Consider the following 13,405-nt stretch of genomic DNA (forward strand, 5'->3'; position numbering starts at 1 on the left):
ATTGAAAATCTATCAGTCAGTTAATTCGTTATTCTGATTTTTCAGCAACATTGCATGAAAAAAGTTTTCGCTACACAACTAAGTAAGATTTTTTTAGCAACGTTGCATGAAAAAACTTTTCAAAGCAAGGATTTTTGCAATTGGACATCTATGCATTACACATGTCAAAAAATAAAAAATAAAAAACCATATCAAATGTCCAACCCATTGTCTGTATTGTAACAACACGTATATGGTGCTAGAAGAAAGAAATGCAAAGCGAATTCTAGACAAGGAAAAGTGGGATGGAAATATGACTAGCATAATTTTGAAATCTTTCGGACAGCAAAATGTTAATGATCAACTTCTAGAATGACTTGACGACATTAAATAATGTAATTTCATTGTTCCTTCCCTGGCGATTCTCTCTAGTCCACACACACACACACACACACACACACACGCAAGTTCATATCCGTGATTAATAAGCAAATTGGGTTAAGCTCACATCGTGCACTAATGCATGTTAGGATGCGGAGGACACGGCTTGTGTCCATTGCATCAGTCCCAACCTAGATGCTGACACATATCTTCATTGTATTAATACATTGAATACAAGCCATGTCTCAAATCTAGTACCACAATCTTATGTGACACAACTTTGTTGTCTTGACAAACTGTGAATGGTAGAAGAGAAAATATTGTAGAAGAGAAAATATTGGATCTATATATGTGAAAGTAACAAATAACTAGTCACACTCTAGTACATAAAATAGTTGGGAAAAAAAAATTGTTGTGATCTTAAAATTACTCGATTAATAAGTTCATTAGTGCAACATTGTTGGATTAGATTATTACGTTTTTCTTTATACATAATTTTATATTTTCATTTTTAAATTCCCACTTGTGGCTTCAGTCCTATTCTAGATGCTACCATCCCTAATTATACGTGGAGTAGAAGTATTATTAGACTTATAGACATCTCATTGTATAGTTGAACTTGATGGTGTGTTCAATATAATATACACAATTATACACCTCTCTCTCTCTCTCTCTCTCTCTCTCTCTCTCCACACAAATCTAGACAAGCAGGGTCACTACCAAGAAATTGCTATTTTTGAGATCTAAGAGGCTATTTGGTTCTTATGTTTCCATCACCCGTAACTCTGTTTCCATCACCCATAATTCAAAATAAGTGAGACCCACTCCAAGAAAGCTTGTTTGGCTGTGTTTCCTGTTTTTGTTTCCATCACTCAATTCTCTGATTTTTGAATGATGAGTTATGGAAACTAAAAACACATTTTAGGTGTTTTCAGTTTCCAAAACTCAATTTCTAATGGCATTTTTGTAATTAAACCCACAACTTTTGAAATTTTAGCCGTAATGTTTGACTTTTTGGTTTTTTTTTTGAAATAATGCAACCAACTGCATATCTTGACTTTTTATTTTTATTTATTTATTTATTTTGAAACAAAGTCATTGAGTGATGAGTGCCAAACGGATGGGGTTGGAGAAATTGGGGTATTTTAAGTGATGAGTGATAAGTGATGATGATGAAAGGTTTTTGTAGAACATACAACTAACAGAAGAATAGATCTAAAAATTCTTTTTAACGTTTCTTGCCGCCTAGGGTTCCTCTGCTAGGGTTTATCTCTTGCTAGGGTTTCTTCAAGGTGCGTGTAGAATTCTATCCCTATCTCTGTGTAGGTTTCTTTTTCCCTTCAATACGCTCTACGTTTCTGCTAGGATGGGTTGTGGATCTCTAGTATCCTTTGTTTTGTTTTTCTTCTCTACTCTATCACCATGGCATCACTTGATGATCTTTGGTCTTGTTTCTCCCTAACCAAAGAAGAAGAGCAGGGTGCTGATGTGCCTCGGAGCAGTGCGCCACTTATCTACAGATTGGCAGCCAGGTTTTTCACAAAGTGGACAACGAATATTGAAGCAGTTGCTTGAACTTTTAAACCACTATGGAAACCGAGTGGTGAATTCAAAATTCAAGACATTGGAGGGAACATCATGGTTTTCGAATTTGATGATGCTCTGGATTTAGAGAGGGTTTGGGAGTGTGAACCGTGGTCCTATGATAAAAGCCTGGTAGTGTTCCAACGTGCAGTGGATGTAGAATTTGCCCCACTTTTGGAGTATACCACCTCTGCTTTTTGGGTGCAACTTCACAACATCCTAGAAAAGAGTATGACTCAGGAAATTGGCGAGGTAGTGGGTAATACGATAGGTAAAATTGTGCAAGTGGCCGATCCTGAGGATGATGGCCAAGGGTGTGAGTTTTTGCAGATCCGTGTGTCCCTTGATATCACTAAACCCCTTCCACGTTGCTGCAAGCTTTGGTTGGAGGGTGAGCATATTGGATGGGCTCTTCTCAAGTTTGAGCCCCTTCCAAACTTTTGCTATTGGTGTGGTCGAGTTAATCATAACGAAAGGGATTGTGATCTTTGGCTTCAAGGAAAGGGAAAATTGAAAAAAGAGAATCAATAGTATGGAGAGTGGCTTTGGGCAGAACCCATTAGGCAGAATTGTAAAACCGTGGTTGTGGTTTCAAGAAGATGTCGTGGAGATACAATGTGGATGAAAGGTCCAGCTATGCCAAAACACACTAGCCCAGCCTCAACACCAAGCCCCTAATATGACATTGATCAAACTAAGGTGCTGATGGGAGGGGGGGGGGACCATTTCATGGAGCATATTTGCAATTTGGAGAATGATGATGTAGGTGGGGTCAATGATAGGTTGGCTGTGAAGTGTGACATCTCTAAGCAACAGGTTTCAGCACTTGTGGACAAGTATAATGAGTCTATTCCTACGGTTATTTACTCTTTTACTACAATAAAGCCAAATCTAGTTGATATCACCAATAGTGAAGTCATTCTGAGTGAGACAAGAAAATGGAAAAAATTGGCACGTGAAGCAGACAGTGACAACTCCTTTACTAAAATGTCTAAACAAGTTGAATGACGTCCTCCTCTAGACTTGGCAGATACTAGCATGGTGAAAAAGTTGCATAGGAATGTAGGGGGGTTGGAGAATAAGGAAAACAATCAGGTGGTTGCTGGGGTCCAGCACCACTAGGTCCAATGAGTTGCCTAAGCTGGAACTGTCGTGGGCTTGAGAACCCACAAACAGAAGAAGAGTTGGTTGCTTTGATTAACAAAAAAGATCCCAAAATCGTGTTTTTGATGGAAACCAAAGTGGAAAAAATTACTATTGAAAGAATATGCCGGAAGTTGAAGTTTGTGAATTTTTTTGCTGTTCCTAAGGTGAATCAGGGTGGTGGTCTAGCTTTGTTTTGGAGAGAAACATTAATTTGGTTGTGCTCACTTCTTCTGATCATTACATTGACACTAGTATAGACTTTGGAATGGATGACGCCTGGCGTCTTACGGGTTTCTATGGTGACCCTGAAACTGCCAACTAAGAACATTCCTGGTCTTTACTAAGGGATTTGAGTCAACGTTTATCCCTACCGTGGGTTTGCATGGGGGATTTCAATGAAATTATTTGGTTGGAGGAAAAACAAGGTTGGTTGGATCTTCTCAAGAGACAGATGCAAGGCTTTAGATATGCCTTGGACTTTTATGGTTTGAAAGATCTTGGTTTTAATGGTTTTCCCTTCACATGGTGCAATAGGAGACCGGGGGATCAAAATGTGTGGATTTGTCTAGATCGTGGGATAGCTACAATGGATTGGATAATTCGTTTTCCTACTACCCAAATTCACCATCTGGATGTGTTTCATTTGGATCATAAGGCCATTCTTCTTGTTTAAAATTCGGAACAACAAAGGTTTTATCGTAAAGGTAAACCGTTTCAATTCGAAGCAATGTGGTTGAAAGATAACTCATGTGAAGATGTGGTGAGATAGTCATGGGATGAAGTTTCTGCATCTTCTCTGGAGGTAGTGTTGACAACAAAGTTAGACAAGAGCTAAGAGAATTTGAGAACTTGGAACCGGGAAACATTTGGGCTGGTACATAACACACTTGCAAAGAAGTTAAGAGAGCTTAGTGGGGCGGAGGAGGCTGGGTTATATGTTATTGCACATGACTGTATTTACAAGCTAAGGAAAGAAATTGAGGTGCTAAAATCCAAGGAAGAGACCATGTGGAAGCAAAGAGCGCATGCAGATTGGCTGAAGGATGGAGACTAAAACACTAGGTACTTCCATTGTCGTGCAAACCAAAGGAACAAGCATAATTTAATTCTGGGTTTGGAGGATGAATCTGGGCTGTGGGTAGAAGATGAAGACCGTGTAGGCAGAATGGTGGAAAAGTATTTCCTAAATATTTTCTCTACATCAAATCCCATGGGTTTTGATGAAGTTTTGGTTGGCATGACACCCCTGTCACTGCAGAAATGAATTTAGAATTGGATAAGAATTTCATAGGTGAGGAAGTCTTTAAAGCTCTCAACCAAATGGCCCCTCTCATTGCCCCCGGACCTAATGGTATGTCACCTATTTTCTATAAATCTTTTTGGCACATTGTTGGTAGGGATGTTACTGAAGTTGTCCTAAATGCACTTAATAATGGTCATGTTCCTGCTAATTTCAACTCTACTTTCATAGCTCTCATACCAAAAATTAAAGATCCAAAAAAGTTTTAGACTTTAGACCAATCAACCTCTATAATGTGGTCTACAAACTTATTGCAAAAGTTTTGGTTAATCGGTTGAAATGTATCTTACCATATATTGTCTCAGATTCTCAAAGTGCTTTTTTATCAGGTTGTCTCATAATTGATAACATCTTGGTGGCTTTTAAGACATTGCACTATCCTAAAAGAAAAACCCAAGGGAAGTTGGGTTTCATGGCCTTAAAGCTTGACATGAGTAAGGCCTATGATTGGGTGGAATGGGGTTTTTTTTGGAAAAAGCAATGTTGCATTTGGGTTTCTCTAGGAAATTTGTGAATATTATCATGTCTTGCATCAAAACTGTCTCTTTTTCAGCCATTATTAATGGGGTCCCAGTTGGTCACATCATTCCTAGTAGAGGCCTAAGGCAAGGTGATCCACTCTCCCTTTATCTCTTCCTAATATGTGCTATAGGGCTTCAAGGATTGATCCACAAAGCCGAATCATATGGGTTTCTTAGGGGTGTCTCAATTTGTAGAAATGCTCCTTGGGTGTCTCACTTGTTCTTTGCGGATGATAGTGCCAAGCAAAAGAATCCAAATGTCAGGTAATTCTTGATATATTATCTATTTAAGAGAAGTGGTCGAGGCAAAAAATAAATAGAGACAAAACTAATATATTTTTCAGTGCTAACACCCATCATGATATCCAGGCTAGTATTCAAGTGCTATTGGGTGCCCTATTCATTAGACAATACGAAAAATATTTGGGTTTTCCAGCTTTTGCTAGGAGAGCAAAAAAAAACATAGCTTTGTCTATATTAAAGAAAGGATTTGGAAGAAATTGTAGGGGTGGAAGGAAAAACTCCTTTCTCAGGCTGTTAGAGAGGTGCTTATTAAATCAGTAATCCAAGCGATCTCAACTTACTCCATGAGTTGTTTCAAACTTCCTAAGGTTTGATAAAAGAAATTGAGATCATGATTCGAAAATTTTGGTGGGGTTACAATGGTGAGGCAAGAAAAGTTCATTGGGTAAAATGGGAAAGGCTTTGTGAAGCATAGGAGGTGGGAGGTATGAGGTTTAAGGAGATTGAGAAGTTTAACAAAACTCTTTTGGCCAAGCAAGTATGGAGAATGATTAATAATCCGGATTCTCTATGCCATAAGGTTTTCAAAGCTAGATTTTTTCCGAATTGCTCAATTCTAGAAGCACCCGAGGTGAATGGGGGGTCTTATGCATGGAAGAGTATTTTTAGTGTTAGATATGTGGTTAAAAGGGGCATGGTTTGGCGGATAGGGAACGGTGCCTCCGTCAGTATAAAGGAAGACAAATGGCTTCCTGACCAATGCTATAGAATGGTTATCTCTCCTCTCCCCAATATTCCACCCGATACCAAGGTCAGTAGCCTCATTGATTCAACTTCATGTGCTTGGAAAGTTGATTTAGTTCACCAAAATTTACCGCATGAGGCTAAAATCATTTTGAGTATCCCGCTGAGTTTCAGACTCCCTAGTGATCGTCTGATATGGTCCAAAACTCCTTCTGGCCTGTTGACTGCCTGAAGTGTCTATAAATTGCTGGCTTGTGATGCTTCAGCCAACAACACTAGTAACTCAAATCCTAACCCCCAGAAGTCATTTTGGAGAGGCTTATGGATGCTACAGATCCCTTCCAAGATGAAGCATTTTGCGTGGCGTGCTTGCAATAAGGCTCTGCCCACCATGGTCAACTTGTTCCGTTGCCTTATAGCTGATACTGACAGATGCACGGTATGTAATGCCCAACCCGAAGATATTCTCCATGCTGTGTGGGGATGTAAGGCACTAGAGAATGTGTGGAGCCAACTAAGCTGGGCCTGAAGCTCAGTTGCAATCCCTCTAGGGGATTTTTCTAATCTGTTTGCTCATTTTTTGCAGGTATCTGATGATCTTAGAGCAGAACTTTTTATAATCATTTCTTGGCTTTTGTGGAACAAGCATAATTGCCTTGGTTGGGCCTCTAATTCATTCCCCTGAATCAAATTGTACAAAAAGCTAGTGGCCTCTTATAAGACTTCCTTAATGCCCAGGATTCGAATCCAATTTCTACCTAGCTGCCGACTTCAATTCAGTGGCGCCCTTCTGAGTCAAATCAGTATAAAAGCTAACTTTGATGGTGCAATTTTCCAGAGCACAAATTCTATAGGTATTGGCGTGGTGATACGGGACTAGCGAGGTGCTATCATTGGTGCTCTTTTAATGCATATTTCCCCCCCACAAATAGTAGTTGAGGTCGAAATCCTTGCATGCCACGGTGCAGTTATTTTTGCTTTGGAATTGAGTCTTCACGAGATGGTATTCGAAGGTGATGCTACTAGGGTTATCAATGCTATCAAGTCTAGAACGGCTGAACATTCTTCTTTTGGTCATATCATTGATGATATCTACCATTCGTCTTCTCAATTGAATTGGTGTGATTTTTGTTTTGTTAATCGTTCTTGTAATAAGGTTGCCGATGCTTTGGCAAAGAAAGCAAAAGAGGGGGAAGATTTTAAGGTCTGGTTAGAAGACATATCTAGAGACATTGTCCCCCTGGTTGCTTTTGATGTTCCTTAATTTTTTTTTTTTTTTTTGTCTAATAAAGTTCCTTCCTGGACTTCCAGGTTGGCTTCTCAAAAAAAAGAAAAAAGTGATGAGTGATGAGTGATGAGTGACAAAAATTGAGCGAGAAGTGATGAGTGATGACCAAAAAAAAAAAAAAAAAAAACCAAACAACCCCTCAATGTCAATAATTACAAATGGTTTAAAACTAGTGTTTCAGACACCAAGAAATTTATTCTTCCTGCATTAAGAAATAACTAGCCTTTTTTTTTTTTTTAGAAGTAGTGGCAGCTTCAGAAATTTTGTTTAGGGGGTCATTAAGATATTTAAATTAAAAAAATTAATAAAAAGAGAACTTGAATATATCGAGTTATAGACCAAAAAAAAAAAAAAACTTGAATTTTTATAATTTCCTTCTACAAGTTTTCAAATTTTGAATTGTTATATGACAGTTCATTATGAGTATTTATTGCCAATATGGGTAGCTATGACCATTTTATTTTGTTAAATTTGTCTAAATTTTTATTTTTATGCAGTTAATATTATATATTTGTCATTGTTTTTATAAAAATATTTTAAACTAAATGACTAAACTCAACTCTCATTGGCTCTCTATTAATTATTGACACACACAACCACACTTATTCATACATAAAATAATTCACTACATGTTTACTTAACCAATAAAATGCTTGAATAATCACTAACTTTGCAATGTGTTTCTTGAATTTTTCTAACTTTATGACAAAAAGTTATAATAACATAATAACTATTCACACTCATGTAACAAATCCTCTCCATTTTCTAATTATTAAATTATATAAAATTATATTATATTTATATTATACACACAAACATTCACTTACACGTCATTATTTACACAAATGACATTATAAAAAAAAAAGTAATGCATACAATCAATATTAGACACACTCATACATATATAATAAAAATTTATAATAAAGAGTGACACTTACAATTCGCAAACACTTACTCTTACTTTAGAGTTAGAAATACTTGTAATAAGGATGTATAAGATTTAAGTTATGGCATGCAAAAATATTTTTAAGAAAAAATTAATGTATTAAACTAACAAAAAAAATATTAAAAATATATAATTTTTTTTTTTTTTTTTGAAGTAACCCCCCAAACAAAGAGTAGCACCGCCCCTATAGAGAAGCAATAGCTAGCCGATGTACATGTACCCCGAGGTTGTATATCCTGTTTCCATTGCATGCACCATTTCCCTCACATGAGAGTTCACCATCATGTGAGGGAAATGATGCATGCAATGGAAACATAATGAATGTTCTTGTGTACCACACAACGACGTGGTATATTTTAAAATATTTTGTAAGAAATATTTTATGATCCAAGTATAATACTTAATAAGTTATTATAAGTTAAAATATTTGGGAAATAATTTCAATTATATTATGCATGTTTTTAGACCCCTTAAAACACAACTGAATTAACCTAGTAAATTAGCCAAGTGATTACTTAGTCCAAATTTCAGATCTAGGTTAACATAATCATATAATCATATCAATGTAAAGTGCGAAATATAAAGAACACAAAGATATGATGACCTAGGAAACCACACCAGTAAAAACCTGGTGAGGATTTAACCTAGCTATCCTCAAGATAAACCTGAATCCACTATGAAAGAATCGAAATTTTACAATAGCGACTTAGACCACTAACATCCTATTGCTACCTACCAGTAAAAAACTTACTGACATGACCACGTGCAAGCTCTGAAACCACAGACTCCTTCTTTCTTGGATTCTCCAGCAAATACAAGCACACCCGCTTGTGTTTCTTTAAGCTCTTTAATGCAGCAACTGAATGATCATCAAGCTCTCAATGAAATCTCCTTCTTGATAATCCTAAGCATGTGTGAAGGCAACCACCTCTAGATCTGACAAGAGATTCACACACCTAGCAAATAGAGTAACCTCAAAAACGTGGCTAGGGTTTCCCTTTTATACCTAGGGCAAAACATAAAACCCTACACATCATATGGCCTTAGGGCTGAGTTGGAAAATTTTGCAGAAAAACATTCTGCCTGACTTTCGATTGATCGAGTCTAATTCTCGATCGATCTAGCCAAACCGAATTACACAATGAATTCTTCAACAACTCGATTCCAACTTTACACAAAAAACCTATACTTTGAGCAAATCTAAACAAGACTAAAAACCTGTTTTGATCATGATTTGCCAACAATACAAATTAAAGTTCTCATATATAAGTTTCTAAGTACTTAGAACCTAACATATTACATTTCATTAGAAATGAAAAAAGAAATGCAAATTGTTAATATTAATATAACTGAGAATATACATATATTGCTTGACTGAATTGATGGTATTTTAATTATTTTCATTACTTTAGCTCACAACTTTTTATTTTAAGATTCTTGATTGAATGTTATTAAATTTGCTTGTCTTTTGTTGGAGTTTGTTTCAATAATTATTGAAACAACTAGATTCGAGTTTGAATTCCATATTTCAAAAGACCTTTCCTTATATAAATCTTAAAAAATGTAACTATAAAAAGTCATTTTATATAAATAGCTTTTTTTAGAACCGTATATATAAAATAAAAAATAAATGCATTTACCGTATTAATACTCTTTTTAGTTACATAGCACAAAGTAATCTATTACATGCCATTGAAAGGAGTTATGAATTACCACCACCTACCCTTGGCATGATGGTCACTTCATAAGTATAAGTGTTTGTGGGGTGTTGCGAGTAAGGGTTAGGGTTCAAGTTTCTGAGAGGGAGTTTTATATACATACACATAGATTAGGTTAGAGTAAAACTCTATCTCAGATCAAAAAAGAAAAAAAGAAAATGAGAGGAGTTGTGAATTGAGTACCATTAGCTCAATTGGTTAAGCCTTTTGTTATTGAGTAAGGGTCAGTTTGAATTTTTCCTACTAAAAAAAAGAAAAACACATGGGTGCTTTTGCCTAATTGTAAGGAGCCAAAAAAATAAAAATAACAATGATCAAATTGAATATTACCAAAATATATGAACCATGGACCAAATTGATAGTGACCCCAAAATAGAGGGACCAAAATGATATTTTTACATTGTTTCAATTGTTGCCAAAACAACTAAATAAAAGAAAGAATTTCATATTCCAAGTCTTTTTTTTTTTAATAATAAGTATCCAAATAAATTAAATTTCTTATACGAATTTTATAAAATAACCATGTAAATTTCTTTTGACTAAATACTTAATGCATAATCTATAGATAATTAACACATGGAATAAATGCATCTATCCCATTAGCTATGGTAATCAAATAATAGTTTGATATAAATATAAAATTTGGTGACTTGAAAGGCTAAATAAAGAAAATCCTCATCTTTTTTTTTTTTTTTTTGACAAAGAAGTAAGTGAATTTTATTAAACTAAGTCCGATTGGAAAACATCCTCCAAATCACTAGGTAAAGGTTCCACCCACACATCTGTGTCTACAACTACAACTACTCGTCTAGCTAAGGCATGAGCTAATCTATTTCCTTCCCGTCAAACATGATTAAAACTACAAGCTCTAAAAGAGGCACCTAATCTTTTACATACATAAGCCACTGACGCAACCTCCTTAGCCACTGCCATAGAAAACTACCAATAGGCAGATTGTGGACTTGTACCCAAAAGCCAGTCCTATCGAAGTTTAGGTTTCGCACATTAGTCTGCTTTGAGACTTGTTTTAGGGCCACTAGATGTTTGTCGACTGACCAGGGTTCTCCCTTCAGTACACAGTCTACATCCCTAAAATCCTTAAACTCGAATAAAACCCTATGATTTCCCATGTCTCTTACTTCAAACCCCTTTTGAGTATCCCACAATAGTTTGAACATACGTGCAATAGCCTCCATATTTAGCACTCAGCTGGTAAAAGAATAGGCTGCTAAGAAATTTTCCACTTCGATTTCACCTTCCTCATCTAGGTACTGGTTGCCCTCATGCTCCGAAAGCAAAAAATTCTTCCACTCCTCGGACAGTGACTCCACGATACTCGTGCTAATCATTAACAGACATTCCTTGATCCCTAACGCAAGACAGAAAAACAAGGAAACCCCACGCCTAACCACAAGGGTAGGCACCGACTTTCACTGGCTGCTTAGGCAAAGGAAAACTTTAAGAAAATCCTCTTTTATTCTCAAAGAAAGCACCATTTGGTAGAACTTTAAACTATGATACTTGTTGGGAAATTTAGACCTTAGTTGATAGAATTAACAAGTTTTAAATTCAAGTTGTTAATTAGATTTATTATGAATAAACCTTGTTAAAACATACTAACATCAATATCATGTCAAAATCATGTAGTGGAAAAAGAAAAAGAAAAGAAAAAGAAAAAGAAAAAGACAAGATATGATGACTTAGGAAAACCAATGAAATAAACTAGTTTCACAGTAAAAAACCTGGGGGGAAATCTTCTTGAAAAGCAATCCACTATAATAAAAAGAAGTTTCAGATCTAGTACAAAACTTTTGTCTTTAGACTTTACAATCCCTGTAGATAAACTTACAGTAGAAACCATCTACCACTTCAGAACCTCTGAACTCTTCTGTAATACCCCAATTTTGATTTTATGATTATCATTGTACCTTGTCAATTTTTATATAAAGTTGAGGTACTATATGTGTGTGCACAATAAGATGGGAGTAGACAATTTTGTGGTGCTATAAATAGGTGAGAAAATTAAAGTTTTAGTGCATACAATTTAGTGAGGCAATTAAAATAAATAAATAAAAAAAGAAGAGAGGAAGATGTTTTATGGGCTCCTTGCAAAATAAAGAGATAAGTTCAAGTGGGTTTTAAACTCTAGCCCACTACCCCACCAAGCCCACATCTCTTATGTGTTAATATATAAGGTGGAGGAAAAGATAAATTAAGGTTTTTATAAAAAGAGTTTTATCAAAGAGGCTAAGAGGTCTTTCCTTGGAGTTTAAAACACGTACAAGTGAAAAGGCAATCAGATTGTTCAAGGTATGATTTCTCACCGTTAGAAATAAGAATTAAAGAGTTAGAATTTTGTAAGGCCATAAGAACTTTTGGGCTGCTGATCCATACCATAATATTAATTTTATTTTGCTGGAGAATTTGCACCCGACCCCGCCCTTTGTCACTAGTTGGCTCTTATTTTTGTCAAGGTCCTATTTTTCTTTTACTGATAGCTTTAATAGTCTATTGCCTAGGTGTTGACTATTGTCCAAACAAAGAACCATTTAGGTTCAACACGTCTACAGCTTTCTTTTTAAAAGGCTAGTGGCAATTTTAAGATTTCATACCAAAAATCCTTATATTAAATTCTAAAGTGCTGCTACTACATTCCTCATGGTTAAATGAGTTTCGATTAATACAAGGAGGTATTATTGGTTAGAATACCATCAGTTAGAAAAACGTTAATTTAGTGCTGAAAGTGTTATTAGTTCAGCAAAATATAATTCTAGTGAGTCCATTTGTATAGTTCTATATGCTTTATATTTTGTAGAGGATATTAAGTATATTTTATGATTGATGATAGGTCCTATTTAAGAGTGTTTTGAGACTTTTTGGAGGTTGTTTCGGCTGGACTTTCAGAGAGATTCAAGTGCTGTAAGTAATTATGCATAATATGCACAAGTTTTATCCATTAGGTTCTTAGAAGTTTTCAAAAGTTTTGTATTTCAAACTTATATTTTCTAAAGTTTGTCAAAAGTATTTTTGTATCTTTGAAAGAGAAATTTCGAGTATTAAATAATGTTTTAAAGAGATACTTTGAATTTTAAATAAGTTTTGAATGTCTAAATCTCATTTAAAAGATGATTTCTAAACTAAACTATTTTTCCGTAAATAATTAATTTCAATGTAAGCTTTCTAAAAAGGTTCTTGTCATTTAAATTTGTTAAAACCAAGTAATTTTAAAGTCATATTCCTATTCTCCAAATGATATTTGAAACGTTTCTTTTAGCAAATTGAATTTTCAGATTTACTCAAGAATTGTAATATATTTATATAAACTCTTCAGTTCTTATTCATTCCCTAAGAGGGTCAAGCATCCTTTGATTTATGTTCTATTCGATATTGTGATCTTTGATATGCCTCTGTATTTGAAAAGAAATTGTTACTATCAAGTAAATTATTATATTTTGTATAAATTTTGCTTTGTGATATGTGACTCAAAATAAGTGTTTTTGGATTTGATCAAATATATCAAATATATGTGTAAATCCGCTCACAGGATTGTATGTG

At 35.2% G+C, this 13,405-nt stretch overlaps 1 protein-coding gene across 1 annotated transcript; it reads left to right on the forward strand.

The window, feature by feature from the left end:
• The first annotated feature begins 1,998 nt into the window (after positions 1–1,998).
• On the forward strand, positions 1,999–2,475 carry LOC115971516. The gene has a single exon (XM_031091484.1). The coding sequence runs from the start codon at positions 1,999–2,001 to the stop codon at positions 2,473–2,475; it is 477 nt and encodes a 158-aa protein (XP_030947344.1).
• Positions 2,476–13,405: the final 10,930 nt, after the last annotated feature.

The sequence above is a fragment of the Quercus lobata genome, chromosome 2 (genome assembly GCF_001633185.2).
Source record: "Quercus lobata isolate SW786 chromosome 2, ValleyOak3.0 Primary Assembly, whole genome shotgun sequence".
In the NCBI taxonomy this organism is placed as follows: Eukaryota; Viridiplantae; Streptophyta; class Magnoliopsida; order Fagales; family Fagaceae; genus Quercus; species Quercus lobata.

Bases quoted from the DNA above. Each gene is read 5' to 3' on its own strand.
- LOC115971516 (XM_031091484.1), top strand. From the start codon at position 1,999: ATGGTTTTCGAATTTGATGATGCTCTGGATTTAGAGAGGGTTTGGGAG.